The 17,893-nt window shown below is 42.1% G+C and overlaps 1 protein-coding gene across 2 annotated transcripts in view; it reads left to right on the forward strand.

Annotated features, from left to right (window-relative positions):
• Positions 1 to 32: 32 nt before the first annotated feature.
• Positions 33 to 17,893, forward strand: part of LOC133405596 (bridge-like lipid transfer protein family member 2) — a 40,854-nt gene continuing 22,993 nt past the window's right edge. Inside the window, exons 1-19 of one of the 2 annotated variants that reach the window (XM_061682712.1) lie at positions 33 to 132; positions 606 to 718; positions 801 to 927; positions 1,038 to 1,087; positions 1,901 to 2,045; positions 3,941 to 4,059; positions 4,131 to 4,191; positions 4,257 to 4,446; positions 7,774 to 7,897; positions 7,965 to 8,089; positions 8,160 to 8,227; positions 8,299 to 8,435; positions 8,590 to 8,708; positions 10,866 to 11,059; positions 11,139 to 11,424; positions 11,494 to 11,699; positions 15,036 to 16,074; positions 16,560 to 16,751; positions 17,046 to 17,248. In XM_061682712.1, coding sequence (XP_061538696.1) covers positions 648 to 718; positions 801 to 927; positions 1,038 to 1,087; positions 1,901 to 2,045; positions 3,941 to 4,059; positions 4,131 to 4,191; positions 4,257 to 4,446; positions 7,774 to 7,897; positions 7,965 to 8,089; positions 8,160 to 8,227; positions 8,299 to 8,435; positions 8,590 to 8,708; positions 10,866 to 11,059; positions 11,139 to 11,424; positions 11,494 to 11,699; positions 15,036 to 16,074; positions 16,560 to 16,751; positions 17,046 to 17,248 — 3,456 coding nt within the window. In that variant the 5' untranslated portion in view covers positions 33 to 132; positions 606 to 647. Of the gene's footprint in view, positions 133 to 297; positions 369 to 605; positions 719 to 800; positions 928 to 1,037; positions 1,088 to 1,900; positions 2,046 to 3,940; positions 4,060 to 4,130; positions 4,192 to 4,256; positions 4,447 to 7,773; positions 7,898 to 7,964; positions 8,090 to 8,159; positions 8,228 to 8,298; positions 8,436 to 8,589; positions 8,709 to 10,865; positions 11,060 to 11,138; positions 11,425 to 11,493; positions 11,700 to 15,035; positions 16,075 to 16,559; positions 16,752 to 17,045; positions 17,249 to 17,893 lie in introns of those variants that run through there. The other variant, XM_061682713.1, reaches the window with a different exon arrangement.

Here is a 17,893-nt window from a genome sequence, read left to right on the forward strand (position 1 = left end):
CATAACATCTCGTCTTCTCGAGCCGAGAGGGGCGGAGTGTTTACGTTCCCTATGCAGGCTAAACTGTCAGCTGTCACCGCTCTTCTTTGCGATGCCACGGAGCAACTTGACGACATAAACATGCCAGACTAGGTGAGTTTTATAAACCTTTGACGGATAAAACAAAGACACCGTCTTCTCGGGAAGAAAGTTGTCTCCTTTCGCAAGGTGGAAGCTAACAGTGTTAGCCTTAGCTTTAGCCTGCTAGCACAGATTTGCTGGTGATTCCCCCCCACACACACTTCGATGACGCGGCGTCCGAGATTTGGGGTAACTCAACACGTTGTCATTTGACTGACTACTGTGTACTTTTATTTTGCGCTTTGGAAGTAAGTTTTCGCGAGGTTTTGTTATCTTGATGCTAATCTGTGTTGGGATTGTTTTAATAGCCTTGCACACACTGACAATCATGAGCTACTGTCAGCAGCTCGACGTTAGCTGTGTTATTCAGCAAATGTTGCACCTGACAGTTTAATTCATAACTTTTATGTTTTTTCATACGTTTCTGAATACATTGGAAGTAAGGGCTGTCAAGTTAAGCACTTATGTCTCACCCTACATGACAGAAGCTGATAAAATAGCTCCATGACTACACAACTTGGGACATCATGTCTCTCCTGCTCATTTCCTTCCTCACAACACTGCTTCTTGCCATTGTGTTGTCCTGCATCGTATTCCGGTAAGTGTTCTTCAGTTCATAAGCATCCAACTATGGGCTGTCATGGTTGTGATTGTGTTGTTATTACCCCTTCCTTTCTAAGATGCCTGGTCAACACCCTGGCTGTACGGCTCTTCCAGACAGCATTGAATGCAGACTTGAAGATCAAATCAGTGGGACTGTTCTCCATCCGAGGAGTTAGTATCAAGTTTCACCCACAGCACACTGTGGTAAGCGACACCCGGTTTACATGGGAAATAACAGCAGTCACTCCCATTTCCCTCAAAAGTACAGGGTACACCTGCCCAATGTGGCCCTAACAGTTATTCCTTCCTGACAGGAAATTGACCAAATATGGATTTCAAGCAAACTTTTGAATCAGGATTTACCGTGAGTACACACATTCAGTGTTTTTATTTAACATACTAGCTATATTATTCCTATAGTTGACATCGTATTGTGGTTCTTTAGGGTGTACTTAAACTAGGCTGAGCAATTCTTCTTCTAAATTATTTATTTTAACTGACACCTTGCCCATTAGTAATAAACAGAATAACTAGAAATCATCCAGATAGTTAAATAAAGCTCCACATGACTGTGTGCAACGTCCATGTCATATGATTAATGTGATAGTCTCTCCAGTTATTCATCATAACCACCCTCGTGCATAATAAAAATACACAGAACAACAAGAAATCAACCACAGAGACAGCAAAGTTGGAGTAATGTAACACTTTTACTAAGTTGTACACCTAAGAGCCATTATCAATGCAATCGCTGCTCTCGACAGTTATTCTGGATAACTGCCAAAGTGCACAATAGAAATAAGAACAGCAACAAGATATACTCCACAGTCAAAAATAGATCATGCCACACAGGGGCACATGCCTGCGCAGAACGTGCAGTGCAATTACTGTCATGAGATCGTGCCTGGCCTTTTTTTTTTTAACTGCCACCTTGCTCAATAGAAATAAACAGAAGCCCTAGAAATCATCCACAGTCAAGAAAGTAGCAGTAATGTAATGCTTGCCCGCCTGCACATCCACAATGTATGTCTTACAATGAATGGGATTGCTCCTATTGCCAGTTAAGCATGATAACAGACTAGAAAAAAACATGACAGAAATTTGAAAACACTCATTCCTAATTCAAAACATTAAGTTTATTTGTGTGTGTGTGTGTGTGTGTTTGGACCTTTTTTAGGAGATACCTAGCATTGTGTGTGGGCGAGACGAGAGTTCGTTTCGACTTGCAAGCGCCTCTCAGACCAATGACAAAGAGGATGAGGCATGGGGAGAAAACGGGGAAGATTTCTATCAATGCCACAACATTTCGCTTCCTATCACAAGTATGTATCAGAATACAAGACAACCCATCCATCCATTTTTGGGTGAAGGTCATGGTACGCCTTGACTGGTCGCCAGTCAATCGCAGGGCACCTACAGTATAACCAAACAAGCATTCACATCAATGGACCATTTAAAGTTGTCATTGAAGCTAACATTTGGAGAGTGGGAAGAAGTTGGAGTACGCAAGATTTGAACCCAGAACCCAAAATTCACAGCATGTTTTATCAATTAATGGATCAGTACATTTCCTGATTCAATTAAAATTGGTACACACATTGGTCACATTATTGATCATTTCACCCATTTCAGAGCCAGTAGCATTGTCACGTCCAAGACGCCAAGCATGATAGTGAAACACTTCATTCATTCCTGGATTAGTGTCCATGGCCCGCCAGACTGACTTTTCAGTGATAATAGAGGGGGATTTAATAATGATGAAATCAGAGACATGGCTGGAAATTTCAATATTGAGATAAAGGCCACTGCTAGCTACAGTTAATGGAGTAGTGGTTTGCTCGAGCGCCATCACCAAACAATCACGGAAATACTGTTAAAAGTTCAATCAGACAACAGATGTGATTGGGGAACAGCCCTGGATTGGGCACTCATGGCAAAGAGCACAATATAAAATGTACATGGCTTCAGTCCGTACCAGTTAGTTTTTGGACAAAATCCCAATTGTCCTTCGGTTCTTGTTGACACTCCAACTGCCTTGGAAAGCACTACTATCAGTGCATGGGTGGGACAACATATAACCGCATTACACACTTCAAGGAAAGCATTTACTGAGGCAGAATGCTCAGAAAGAATAAGGAGTGCTGTTTTATAAAAGAAGAGACTGTGCTGAATGGAAAGGCCCTGGAGTTGTGATAGGGCAAGATGGAGTAGTGATATTTGTACGTCATGGTGGGACCTACGTCAGGGTTCACCACTCAAGGATAAGAAAGGCTGATGCTTACCCCAGTCAAGTACCAGGTGCAATCCTCAGCAATCTGAAGAGATTGACAATGCCGAAGATACTAATATTCACAAAGCTAATGATGCTGATACTGAGGAAGATTATCATCAGGATGATCCACAGCCACTGGATGTTAGAGTGGGAGGCTCCATAACCCTGAAAAGAGGACAACTAATCAATTACTGGGACAAAGACAGCTAAATTGATGGGGGTGAGCTGGAAAAGGCTACTAGACAGTACAAGAACCTGATAACATAGCAGATACCACAAGGTCTGCTGATCTGGATCAGGTGGCAAATCTTCATGTTCAGACACATGAGACAGTGACGAAGTATGTTCTGACATTCATGATAACGATGTGTTGTCACAGATGTTTCATTTGACAATGCAACACGTAATGCAATTAGTAACTTAAGATAAATGGGGTGTTTGCAGAGGTAGAAGACCTTGATCAAAAACAGGTTTCCACCAAGTGGGTGTGCACACTAAAAGTAACACCTGATGAATAGTTCCCAAAACACGTGGAGTAGCTCGGGGTTTCGCAGAGTATTACAATGCAGATCTTCCAAAAGACTCTCCTACGTGCTCATCGGAGCCCCTAAAGTTACTAATGTCAGTGTTATGTCAGAGACATGGTTATGAATGACATCATGTTTTTGTGTGGAGTTGATTTTGGTGGTATTGACCGTGCTGCTATGTGGAGCTGTTGAGAGTGACACACCCTTTGATAGAGAACAGCAAGCTTCGAAAAAAAACAACTACAACAACCTTTAACTTTTGGTGAAGCTCAAATTAAGTTCAAGGTTTTTCAGGATGGACCATTGTAGGTTCATCCTGAAATTTCACCCAAAAGCTGTATATCCACAACTTTTTGTGAGTAGTGTATGTTATTAGTGACTCAAATAAGCAGCTCGCTTCCCAACCTGTACCCCGCAGCTGCTGTCGTTCCACATCAGCTCGGTCAACGTGATGGTCCTGAACATGGCGCTGTCCGAGTCTCTTTGGCACATGACCGTCACATGCATCACATTGCTGCTGGACCACCACAGTAAAAGGTGACTAACCGAATTCTTGGTTACACACGTGTTCAGTTTTATTTTGTTAACAGACATGTTGCTCTTTACAGGCTAGCGTGGGACTTTTCGGTGGGACAGTTAAGCAGCAAAGTTCTCAAAAGCAGCCAGCTGGTGAGTTTCCCCGTTCGGACTGAATTCTGATTCAGAGTGCGCCTGATGTGGTGTCCATTTTGTAGGACATTTGTCTGGCTGAGGTGGCATTTGGCCTGCTGCTGTCGGGCGACGTGAGCCTCCCCGAGATGAGGCCCGGTTCGCTGTCACTGCGTGTCAAGACCCTGCTGGCCGAGCTACACGAAGGCCTCTTCCTCAGTCCCGTCCTGGTGACACCAAGCATGACACAAGACCTGTCTGGTGAGAAAAAGCAAGGTAAGTCATTATTTCATTGAACAAACTAGGACACTACTTGGTAGGGTTGGGCATCGAGAATCAAGAACCGATTGGAACTGGGACTAATGTTCCGGTTCCCCTGCAACCGTTCAAATTTATACATTTTGGGTTCCCAGTTTCGATGCTTACAGTCTGCACACCACAAAGAAGTGGCAACAACCAACGAAGAAGCGGCTAAAACCAATGAGGAAGAACCCGCACAAAGACGTGCTTGTGCCCAACGGCGACGGCGGCGAACAAAAGTGTGTCTTAACTTTGTTAAAATAAATGACTAGTCGCCTCAGTGCAACACTTGGAATAAGATTATATTGTGCAAAGGAGGCTTTCACGATATGTAGCATCTTACGCGCTCCGAGCCTCAGCCTACACCGCGCGGAGCTTCTGTGAAGTCAACTCATAGTCAACTGGGTGAGTGAAACAATAAAATATGTCAATGCCAACATTGAGACAGCTTACAAGGTAAACGATTGCTTGAACTTTTACACTGATGGTTTTTAGGTTTTATTTTCGTCTATTTTAGTCTTTAGTCTCAAAACGACGTAAGCGGCGATGACAAAAAACAAACAAAAAAAAGCTTAACATTGGGCTAAAACTTCACCGTAGCAAGTTTACATCAAAATTAATTGGGGCAAAATTCACATAAACGTTGTCTCACAGTATCATAAACACTAACCTTGTGCCTCATGGGTAGTTATGGAAAGGAATCAGCGTTTTATATCATTTGGTTCCGTCCATCCATTTTCTGAGGTGCTTCTCCTCACTAGCGTCGCGGGCGTGCTGGAGCCTATTCCAGCTAACATCGGGCAGGAGGCAGGGTACACCCAGAACTGGTTGCCAGCCAATCGCAGGGCACATACAAACAAACAAACAACCAGTCGCACTCACATTCACACCTACGGGCAATTTCGAGTCTCCAATTTCTGTATGTTTTTGTGATGTGGGAGGAAACCGGAGTGCCCGGAGAAAACCCACGCAGGCACGGGGAGAATATGCAAACTCCACACAGGCGGGGCCGGGGATTGAACCCCGGTCCTTAGAACTGTGAGTCTGACGCTCTAACCAGTCGTCCACCGTGCCGCCTGGTTCCATCCATTAAAAATGTAATCTAATAAATCACCGGTGCCGTGTGAAGTTACTTTTCGTGCCAAAATGCTGAGCTCCGGTGGGTACGCTTCAAAATAAAAAGCTACAAGTTTAAAACAGGAAGTCCAGTTAAAACTTGCACATATAAACCATTTGACGTGATGAAACAGTCCCAAATAGCTATTTTAACGATGCTATATTTAACTTTTAGCTGAAACATTAATGAATGAATATTAAGTCAATTGAGTTAGTTCCTCAAATATTGAGTTTTAGTTTATAGGTTTCATATTGATACTGGTTATAAAGAACCTTGAGTCAAATGCTCATTTGATTCTATGCTGCGGACTGCTAAAACAATGGATGGACATAATTTGGACACCCTTTACCCTTTATTTAAACAATGCAAACTTTTTGACCGAGCCCCCTAAAAGAATCGGAATCGAGAATCGTTTGGAACCGGAATCGCTCAAATTCAAACGATGCCCAACCCTACTACTAGGTGATTACCAGTCATCACAAATAACAGTTGAGAGGAGCAATCACATGACACATGTATGTGAACAAGCATGCTGTGGGTTCTGTGTGGATTATTTCTTGTTGTGTTTATTTATCATGAATAACTGGCAATGTGAGCAATTAATCATATGACACATACAGTATATTGTAAGCGCATGTGGATAGAGTTGATTTTTTCATTTTATTGATTTCTGTTTTGCAAGGTGGCAGTTATGAATAACTAGTAAAAGGACAGATCGCATAATCCTTAAAACTAACAATACAGCATCAAAACTGAAAATCGCGATACTCATAAAACACAAACCTGTGTCACTATTGAAAGTGCAGAACCAGAACTCACTCCATTGAACTTCCAGAGTTTGTGTCTCCAATCCAGATAGAGCCATAGAGCTCAGAGTGCTACCAAAGTTCCATCCATCCATCCAATAAATATCATTAATATTGTAATTTAATTTAAAAACAACGTAAACCTAGATTGAAGATACATTTCTTCAGCAAGCCCCCTTCAACTTCGTGTCATATGACTACTATTTTCGGTAACGTTCATCTGATTGGAGTGAGCAAAATTGTAGCCGCCCCTAATGCTAGTCTGGTCAACTACGTGAGGAGAGCGTATGGGTGGGGAGAAAGAAACCTTCCTAGTCCAACTAATAATCCTGAAATTGTGGAACCTCCAAGCTCATTTAGGTCAGCAGTGTGGGATCATTTAGCTTCCTGGTTGAGAACAGAGATGGAAATCGTGTAGTCGACACGAGCCAGACTATTTGCCATAAGTGCTTCAAAAACCTTTCCCCAAGTCACGTCGAACATGTAAAGGCACCCCCAAAAACACAATCCCAAAATGTATTTAAGCGGGGCATGGAACAAAACACAGGCACAGTCTACTCTAACAAATTTATTCATTACATTGATAAATTATTAATTCATCTTCCATTCCACTTATCCTCACTAGAGTCGCAGGCGTGCTGGAGCCTATCCTAGCTATCTTCAGGGGAGAGGCACCCTGAACTGGTCGCCAGTCAATCGCAGGGCACATAGAAACAAACAACCATTCACACTCACATTAAGACCTATGGGCAATTTTGAGTCTTCAGTCAACCGACCACGCATGTTTTTTTGGGGATGTGGGAGGAAACCGGAGTACCCGGAGAAAACCCACGCAGGCACGGGGAGAACATGCAAACTCCACACAGGCGGGGCCAGGATTTTAACCCCGACCCTCAGAACTGTGAGGCAGATGTGCTAACCAATCTCCACCGTGCCGTCTGATAAATTATATATATTTGAAATAAAAATTATGAGAATTTGTATATTTATTTTAAGGTATTCATTATATTAATTTATAGCAATATTTATAGTATTTATTTCTAAAAATGCAAACGTGTATCGACCCGTGAGTCAGAAATTGAGATACGAATCGAATCTAAACTTTGGTGTATTGTTACAGCCCTAATAAAGACTGTTTATGACTCTGTGTGTGTTAATTGCTATCTTTGCAAGGCTGTATTATGGTATTAACTGGTTTCAGAATTGATATTATTTTGCGCACGTCCATAGCCTTTTTTTTAATTCTGTGGATTATTCCTAGTCACTTTGTTTATTTCTGTTGTGCAACATTGTGGTTATGATGAATAACCGTTGGAAAAAGGGATCGTGTTTCACACAGTTCATAAGTAGACAATATTTCCCCTCCCCCCCCCTGTTCAGAGTGTTTGGAAACGGAATTTATCCAAACGGAAGCCATAGAGCAATTCCATCACTACATTCCACACAAGGCCAATGTGGAATTAGACAACACAAATGTCACCCTGTCCATGCACAGCCAGAAAAGGTGAGTCGGTACTTTGATTTTGTATTCTGAAATCTGGTATTCTCAACCCCCGACCCGATTTGCGCAGACACCTCAACTGGACGCTGAAGTCTTTAAAGCTTTGCTACGCTCGTGACAGTGAGCAGCTTCCTCTCAAGAGCTTCACTCCCGAGCTGAGCTTTCCACAGAGCAGCCTGGAGCTCCTTCTGGAGGGTCAGTGCACAGCTGGGCTTCACATGAAATGCATAGGAGCTCACAAGTAACATTCCTTTTTTTTTGACAGATGGACTTCTTCTCTCACAAAGCAGGCAAAGAATTGTCTGTGTAAACATGCTCAAGACATCCCTGCAGGCAAGGAAAACTTTTCTTGGTTGTCTTAGGAAAGCCTAGAAAGTTTTGAAATGTATTTCTTTTGGTTGTAGGTCACATCCATGGACATTTCTGGCTCCTTCGCAGTCAACACTTGCATCGTCCACTATCGTCACCAGGAGTTCTCCCACTGGCTCAATCTGCTACCATGGGGACAACTGATGCACAGGGAGGCATCACGTCCAAAAAGGCAAGCGACAATAGCAAAAATAATAATAATAATAATTATCATGACCTCACCGCAGTCATGATAATCCATCTCTTTTGTGTCATATCCACATCCGCATCATTCTGTCGATCATGCATAGTCCATTAGATTTTTTGCCCACCCTCCTCTTCCTCAGGCGCCTGCCCCACCTCGACGCCCCTGTGATGATCTCGTCATCCATGTCCAACTTCAACGTGTCGGTGCAGCTTGGAGACACCACGCCCTTCACCCTCGGCTTCCATTCTGCCCTTGCAGGTAGGACACAATCTTAACGTTGTGTCGTCTTGTGGCTGTAATGCAAAAAAAAGGATTTGTTTCTTTATTGTAGAAATAGATATTATGGAAAGAATCCAACTTGAAAGATACATGTCAATGTTTTTTTTTCTTGATTAATATTTTCACTTTTTATATTTTTTTTCCAATGGGTGCTTTTTGTTTTTGTTTGATATATATTTGTGTGTGTGTGTGTGTGTGTACAGTGGGTACGGAAAGTATTCAGACCCCCTTACATTTTTCACTCTTTTTTTATATTGCAGCCATTTGCTAAAATCATTTAAGTTCATTTTTTCTACATTAATGTACACACAGCACTCCATATTGACAGAATAAAAAACTAAATTGTTGAAATTCTTGCATATTTATTAAAAAAGAAAAACTGAAATATCACACAGCCATAAGTATTCAGACCCTTTTCTCAGTATTTAGTTGAAGCACCCTTTTGAGCTAATACAGCCATGAGTCTTTTTGGGAATGATGCAGCAGGTTTTTCACACCTGGATTTGGGAATCATCTGCCATTCCTCCTTGCAGATCCTCTCCAGTTCTGTCAGGTTGGATGGTGAACGTTGGTGGGCAGCCATTTGCAGGTCTTTCCAGAAATGGTCAATTGGGTTTAAGTCAGGGCTCTGTCTGGGCCATTCAAAAACAGTCACGGAGTTGTTCTGAAGCCACTCCTTCTGTATATTAGTTGTGTGCTTAGGGTCATTGTCTTTTTTGAAGGTAAACCTTCGGCCCAGTCTGAGGTTCTGAACACTCTGGAGAAGGTTTTCGTCCAGGATATCCCTGTACTTGGCAGCATTCATCTTTTCTTCGATTGCAACCATTCTCCCTGTCCCTGCAGCTGAAAAACACCCCCACAGCATGATGCTGCCACCAACATGCTTCACTGTTGGGACTGTATTGGACAGGTGATGAGCAGTGCCTGGTTTTCTCCACACATGCCACTTAGAATTAAGGCCGACAATTTCTATCTTGGTCTCATCAGACCAGAGAATCTTATTTCTCACCATCTTGGAGTCCTTCAGGTGTTTTTTTTTTCGCAAACTCCATGCGGGCTTTCATGTGTCTTACACTGAGGAGAGGCTTCCGTCGGGCCACTCTGCTATAAAGCCCAGACTGGTGGAGGGCTGCAGTGATGGTTGACTTTGTAGAACTTTCTCCCATCTCTGGAGCTCAGCCACAGTGATCTTTGGGTTCTTCTTTACCTCTCTCACCAAGGCTCTTCTCCCCCAATTGCTCAGTTTGCCCAGACGGCCAGCTCTAGGAAGGGTTCTGATCATCCCAAACGTCTTCCATTTCAGGATTATGGAGGCCACTGTGCTCTTAGGAACCTTAAGTGCAACAGAATTATTTTTGTAACCATGGCCAGATCTGTGCCTTGCCACAATTCTGTCTCTGAGGTCTTCAGGCAGTTCCTTCGAACTCATGATTCTCATTTACGCTGACATGCACTGTAAGCTGTAAGGTTTTATATTGACAGGGGTGTGGCTTTCCTAATCAAGTCCAATCAGTATAATCAAACACAGCCGGACTCCAATGAAGGTGTAGAACCATCTTAAGGATGATCAGAAGAAATGGACAGCACCAGAGTTAAATATATGAGTGTCACAGCAAAGGGTCTGAATACTTATGGCTGTGTGATATTTCAGTTTATATGTTTATATATATATATATATATATATATATACAAGCAAGAATGGGAAAGAATTCCACCTACAAAGCTTCAACAATTAGTGTCCTCAGTTCCCAAACATTTATTGAATGTTGTTAAAAGAAAAGGTGATGTAACACAGTGGTAAACATGACGCTGTCCCAGCTTTTTTGTAACGTGTTGTAACCATAAAATTCTAAGTTAATGATTATTTGCTAAAAACAATAAAGTTGATCAGTTTGAACATTAAATAGCTTGTCTTTGTAGTGTATTCAATTAAACATAGGTCGAACATGATTTGTATTCGTTTTTATTTATGTTTAACACAACGTCCCAACTTCATTGGAATTGGGGTTGTATATGAGTTGGGTTTTTTTCCCTAACATATTTTATTTTACTGTTTATTGCGGACCTGGTTCACCATTTTTGACAAACATTCTGGCATTCTTACAATTATGTTATTTATGCCTTTTGCATGTGCAGAACTGCAGCATCTTCCGGACTTGAAGGTAGACCAAGATGGCCCAGAATCCCGCAACGTGCACCAGCGGGCCACGCTAAACCTGGACAATTTCTGGTGGAGAGTGGGCCAGGGCTCTCATATCCAACAAGCCCCTCATCCTCCCAGCAAACACGTGTGGGGTGAAGCACTCATTCTCGACTCCCTCGGTCTTCAGGTAAGAAAAACGTAAGAAAATCAAGTCATGATGCATTTATTGGAGTGTTGAATTTATCATAACTGTCCTGTCAATCAAGGGGAGCTGGAATCGAGCCAGCAGCGACTTGAATGGCAGCCCTCCGTCTCTAAGTGTGGAGTCCAGCCTGAAGGGACTCCAAGTGGAGCTGTCGGAAACCTGTGCGCTGTGTTTGTCTCGTTTGCTGTCTTTCATCTACGCTCCAGGTCAAGAGAGGCTTTCTGATGAGCCCTCACTGTCTCCCCCTCTTGCCTATATGGTGCAACACTCCTCATCCTCGCCTCTGCTTTTAAAACTGGACTTCCATTTGGAGGATGTTAACGTTTTCACAGTCTCTCATCTAGCAGGTAGGTTTTATTTAAACAGTCTTCACCTTGTATTCTCTTTTGAGTGAAGCATATTTACTGTCCATTTAGGAGCTCTGTCTTTGCGGATGGATACTGTTAGAGTGATGAGCTCAGCTGAGAGCACCCGAGTGTCTCTGCAGGGAGTTGGTTTCTCCGCCATCAAGATGCTCACAGAGAACATGGAGATGTGCTGTCCTGCCTCTCAGATTGCCAAACCGATTGTCAGGCTCACCGCCATGGCGCTCTGTTACCACCTCAGCACCCACACGCTGCAGGTAGTTACATATTAACCAGTGTGCTGGTTTCATGTGTCAGTGATGTAACATTTACATTTTTTAAATATTTCCCATTAAGATTAACTATATTTGGAAATTAATTCAATTTAATTAAAATTACAATCAAATAAAAAGACAAAAATTAATTAAATACACAAGGATGTCGTTTGACGTGCATCCCACGTCCGAGAATTACAGAAATGATCAGGGATGCAAAAAGCATGCTGAATCTACATCTACTGACCCACAACATTTTTTACCTACGTATGTGTGCAAGGCTCGAATTAAGCGGTCTCTCATCACACTTTGCGGGTCAAAATTCGCATTCTGCGCATCAAAAAACATTGAAAAGCAAAACTGAAACTCAGGTTTACCGCGGACATGGTCGCAAAGACGGAAACAGGCAGTGGCGTATGTGACACAAGGCGCTTCCATCACCAAGGCGTAGACGCAGAAGTGACGCATTCGATTGAGGAGTGGGAATACAGCTGTTCCAAAATGCAAGGCCGGATTCCGAAGAGAGAGAGAAAAAAGACAAATGGCGAAAGTGTTTTAGCATTTCATAGTGAAATGCAAGGCGAGCACCCATTCGTTGTAAGACGGATCTTTCTCTCTGACGGGTATGATGCCGTGTAGAGGGACCTGAGAGACAGGAGAAATTAACAGCACAAAACAGTGAGCTTAGCGTTGGTCTACTTTACTAACATAACGTTAACACTGCGGGCTGCGGAGTGTCTCCTTTAATTATGAGCACCGTCGAATGTGTGGCTTTTTATTCATTTTTATTTATTCATTTATTTATTTTACCATGACAAGGGCAGTATAACACAACCATAACAGTACATACAGTGAGCTTTTTGCTCAGTGCAGTCACTGTGTGACATATGGCCAATCTGATGATCTGTAAGTGACAAAACTTAGAGTCAAGTAGGTTAAAAATGTGGCAAATGTGGCCAGAGAGGAATAAGAGTAAAATGGATCATCAACATATACCCAAACAGAGGAGAGTTTTGGTGAAGTGAGATTAAGGAAATATTTTTCTCTCTCGAGGTTTCTTTATTTTAGTTTGAACAAATTGAACACTTCCAAAACTTGCAATAGTACAAAGAATATTTGTCTTGTTCCTAGTTAGCTGGTCTAAACTCATAAATGCACACCCGTGAACCTAATGTATTAATATGTCACAAAATGCTATAATGCTAGCTGTTTAAGTGAAGATGCACAAATGTTTTAAAAACATGCCTTATCTTTGATGCACAATGTGAATTCAAGAAATAAAAACTGTGGGTTATATACAAAAGGAAAATAATAAGTCGTACATTATTAAGTGAAAGGCCTTTTTTCTCTTTTGTATTCAAAATTGCTCTTTAACCCCAAAAAATATATAGTTCATCCAAATAATTAATTGTTTGATAGACTTTTCTGTCTAGGATACTCGAGTGCTAAAATATTCCTTCGCTGCAGCCGAACATTCAACCCCCCCATTATATTGTCATACTTTTATTGTTTCATAAAGTCCTTGCTTCAGGTCCTTGTGCGATTAAGTCGCAAAAAATTGCTCATCAAAATTAGAAAGTTGCCCCTCAAATGAAGAAATGATTGGCAAAGCTGCTCAACGGAAAAAAAATATTTTGAGCCTTGTGTGTGCATGCTGAGGTGCTTCAGTGAGTCAGTATCCACTAAAAGTAAAAGTCCGGTTCAGTTAAGATTTGTTAAATTATAATATATAAAATTATTTGAGTCTTCACTGTTCTGTCAAGATGACAAACAGAAAAGGGGGAACTCAAACTTTATTTTTTTAAGTTCAGCACTTTATTTGAACACACAACTTTCTTGTTTTATTTACTTGCTCTTATTGTGAAATGCAGCCTTACTTTTATTTAGTAAATGAGAGAACAGTTGTGCTTGTATGTTTGATTACCAGGGCAGAATTTGTAAGCTATGTTCTTTATTATGCTCTAATATCATTATATCAGTGGCAAAAAAAAAAAAAACATCGATACTTTTGTTTATCTTGAAAGTTTTTGTGAAAATATATTGTTCTAAAAAATTTGCTACTGTGGGAGGCCTAAACATAAAATATATTGAGAGAGAGCCCGCGCAATGGATAACACAACAATATTGTGCAAACTGTAGTAGATTAGAGTAACAACTGTCATAAAAATCCGCAATATAGCGGGACCGCGAAGCAAGAACTGCGATGTAGCGGAGGTTTACTGTATCTTTATTCCGTGATGATAAATTGCAGGGACTCATTGTTTCCATGACGTGTATCCCGGGACACAAATAGTCTCAAGTGTAAAATTATTTATGATACATTACTAATTAAATAAAAAAAGGTAATTATGTCATAGTCTCAAGTGTGAAATTATCTATGATACATTACTAATTAAATAAAAAAGGTAATTATGTGATATACACGCCCTCGCACTGAGTGGAAGAGCATTTAATTTTTCAGCATGTCACTACACTGTATTTTGTTGACATGGGTCCATGAACAAAGTTACATTATTTGTTGTAAATAAATAATTCAGGGCTCACTTGAAGAAATTCCCTTTTCGAAGTTCGTCAAAGCCCTGGAGTTGACCCAAAATGGCAAGAGAAAAGACCGCCCCCTAAAAACAGGCCAAATTCAGCCAGGCTTAAAAAAAGGATGAAAAGTTTGCTTTCATTCTTGATCCTTGGGGTATTTTGACAAAAGCATGTAACATACTTTTTTATAAAGACACCTAGGAACTCTTTTACATGGTGAAAAAATGAAAAGTGACATGGTGGTTAGCACATCTGCCTCACAGTCTAGAGGTTCCGGGTTCGAATTTGGGCTCAAGTCCTCCTGTGTGGAGTTGGATTGTTTTCTCTGTTCTTGTGTGGATTTTCTTGGGTACTGTGGCATTGTGGAATTATTTACTCGTTCTGATAAACCATTGGAAACAAAGTAATTTGGGCAGTTCATTATCTTTGCAAAGAGTTCGCGTCAACTTTTCAAATCATACAATGAAAGACAGAAATTTTCCATTACACTTGCTTTTTCCGACATTGCAAATGCATGCATGTCAGTTTAAGGGTCTTTGTAGATTTCTAAATTGCCCATAGGTGTGAATGGTGGTTTCTCTATTTGTGCCCTACAATATGCTGGCAACTACTTTAGGTTGTACCTTGCCTCTTACACAAACTCAGTTGGGATAGACTCCAGCTCACTTAGCCCTAATGAGGACAACCACTGTAGAAAATGGATGGATGGATGGATGGAAAAAATTCATAATGTTTCCTTTAAGGCATAATTACATCACATCACTATTACATACATGTAAGGGTTAACAAGTGTTTTTCTATCAGGTTCAGTGTGAAGAAGATCTGGCTGTTGTATGGATGCCTCCGGACCACATGTTCTTGTATCAGCATGTGACGGAAGCACTGGATTGCTGGCATATACTCTGCCGTGAAAGAGAAGACAAGTGCCTGGTCAAACCAGACAAAGGCGATCAAAGAGGTCTGAGTGTGCTGCTGGAACTAGGGGGGGCTCGTGTGACGGCACACGTGGGGGAGTGCAACTACATCCTCATCCACGTCGAAGCATTGTCCCTCTCCAAGCATGCCGGTTCGTTACATGTGCGCTCACCTGCCCTGACGTTCAACTTCGATGGCCATGATATCGTCTCCTTCAAGGGCTTGGATGCGGAGTCACACTATGAGCTGCCAGAGATGCAGCTGCACAGGAACAACTTCCCCTCCCTCGCCACACCTCACAATCGTGTGTGGGTTTTCACTTGCCCGCTCCTCTCCGTGGAGTTACCTTACCAGTACAACTTCTCAGACACCTTCGACAGGGCTATCAGCGTGCAGAAGTGGTTGAAGAGCCTGCACGGCCCATCGGGCCCACCCTCCTCTGTCCAGCAGCTTCTGCCACCGGACCTCATCTTCAAAATCAGTCAGTTCTCCTTCGTCTTCCTGGACGATATCTTCGAAATCAAACTGCGCGACAACTATGAGTTGATGAAGGACGAGAGCAAGGAGAGCGCCAAGCGTCTGCAGCTTCTGGACAAGAAGGTGGCCGACCTGCGCAAGCAGCATGGCGAGCTTCTGCCCGCCAGGAAAATTGAGGAGCTGTACAGCTCGTTGGAGAAGAAACACATCGAAATCTACATCCAGCGCTCGCGACGCCTCTACTCCAACACGCCCATGAGGAAGTCGCTGTTGACGTGGACCATTTCCGACCTGGAGCTGGTCGTCCTGGCTGACCAGTCACTTCATGGCCCAGAGAGGGTGAGAGAGCAGCTGATGGACATCGATAGGATCAGCCCCTTCCCAAGAGAGGGGCTCCCCTTGGTTGTCCAGTGGTGCCGCGCTGTCAAGTTCAAACTGGCTTCATTTTTGGGTTAGTTCCGAGAGATGGCAAAAGTGCTCACACTTTGTACTTGAGAAGTACAGATACTTGTGTAAAAAAAAAAAAAAACAAACAAACAAAAAAAAAAAAAACTTGTGAAAGTAGAACTACCGATCCAACTTATGTACTTAAGTTAAACTAAAACAAAATTCAGACTCTGCAATGTAGTCGCACTTGTTGACTTTACCTCTCTCTGTACATCTTGTGACATGTCATCCACATGGGCTAAAAAAGTAAAAAGGCTATTTTGACAAATAAGTAAAATTTACAGATATTGTATTTTTTTCAAATGTGGGGCATAAAGGCAAAAAGAAAAAAAAATGTGGTTTTAAAAAAATAAATAAATCAACTTAAGTAGGGAAAAAACAAAGAAGTATTTGTACTTCATTTCCAGTACTTCCCTCCATTGTTAGTTTCACCATATCGGAACGAATAACTGCTGATTCAATACCTCATAGTTGTTTCTCTTTCTCCAGTGAGAATTCGGGACTACCCGCGCTACCTGTTTGAAATCCGCGACTGGTCGCTGTCAGGACGGCTGATCGGGACGGAGCAGGATGGACAGGCCAGGGCTCACCGCAAAGAAACAGTTCCGCTTGGCCCACCATGGGGAAACATGACAGTGTACAGGAATATTCCACCTCTAAAGTTCTACTACGACTTTAAATGTGAGTTCCTGTGATTTCACAATGTTTTCCATGTACTGCATGTAACATTAACAGGGTACACACACACCGACAATCAGCATTTTCCCTCCCCTGTGATCAAAGTGGCCCGATTAGCAGATGTCTCTCAATAGATTATCCTGTGTTGTGGGGTGTGTTATGAGTGAATTTCCTGACGTGTGTTAACATTGTTTGTGTGTTGTGTGGTGTGATAAGAATGATTATTTTGTTGTTGTTTTCTTGTTATACTGTATGTAGTTTCTCTTACACTTTAAAGACTGACTACTGTTTCTGCAGCCAACATTTGCCTCTACACCATCGTCTGGGGACCGTGTTGGGACCCGGCATGGACTCTGATTGGCCAGTCGGTTGACCTGCTCAGCAAACTGACAGCAGACCCCTCACCTCTGCTCGCTTGGTGGGACAAAAGTCGGCTCTTGCTACACGGTCACTGGGTCATGGATATTGACCAGGCCAATCTGCATCAACTCGCCACAGAGGTAAAACTACAGAATATAATAATCCCTGTTTAATTAGCAGGTGACTGTTGGAGGTAGGTGCTCCTGTTTTGACAAGCAAAATCAGTCCAAATGGGCTCAGCAGTTAACATTTAAAGGTCGGTGTGTGAGCAGTAGCATATATGATTTATGATTATCGTTTATTATAGTTTTTCTTTTCCTGGTGGGGAAAAGAGCAATGTCTATTCAAGGAAAGCATTTATTTATTCCAGGGATCCACAATACCTGTTTTTTGCCACCGATACGATAACTTGCTGCTTCTTCAAACCAATGCCGATAACCGATATATATTTTTTAAAGGTTTTTATCATTTCCAGGCCAAAGACCCTCAAACTGATGGAAAATTGGAGCGCGTAAATTGGAGCAATATACAGTGGACCCTCGATAAAACGAACCCAGATGTAACAGATATCGGATAAAACGGACTGTCTGTCTGAACAGTGTGTCCAAACATAGTTTCAATTTCTCACTTAAACTGATGTTGACAAAGTCTGTCAGTTCCAGAATTGGTTGCTGTTGTTTACTGGCGCTGTGGCGCAATACAGGCAGAGAATGGGGCTGATGTATTTCCAGGTCACTGATATTCACAAAAATGTATCCAGCTCCAAAGGATGTGCCTACGTGGTG

The sequence above is a fragment of the Phycodurus eques genome, chromosome 7, assembly GCF_024500275.1.
Source record: "Phycodurus eques isolate BA_2022a chromosome 7, UOR_Pequ_1.1, whole genome shotgun sequence".
Classification (NCBI taxonomy): Eukaryota; Metazoa; Chordata; class Actinopteri; order Syngnathiformes; family Syngnathidae; genus Phycodurus; species Phycodurus eques.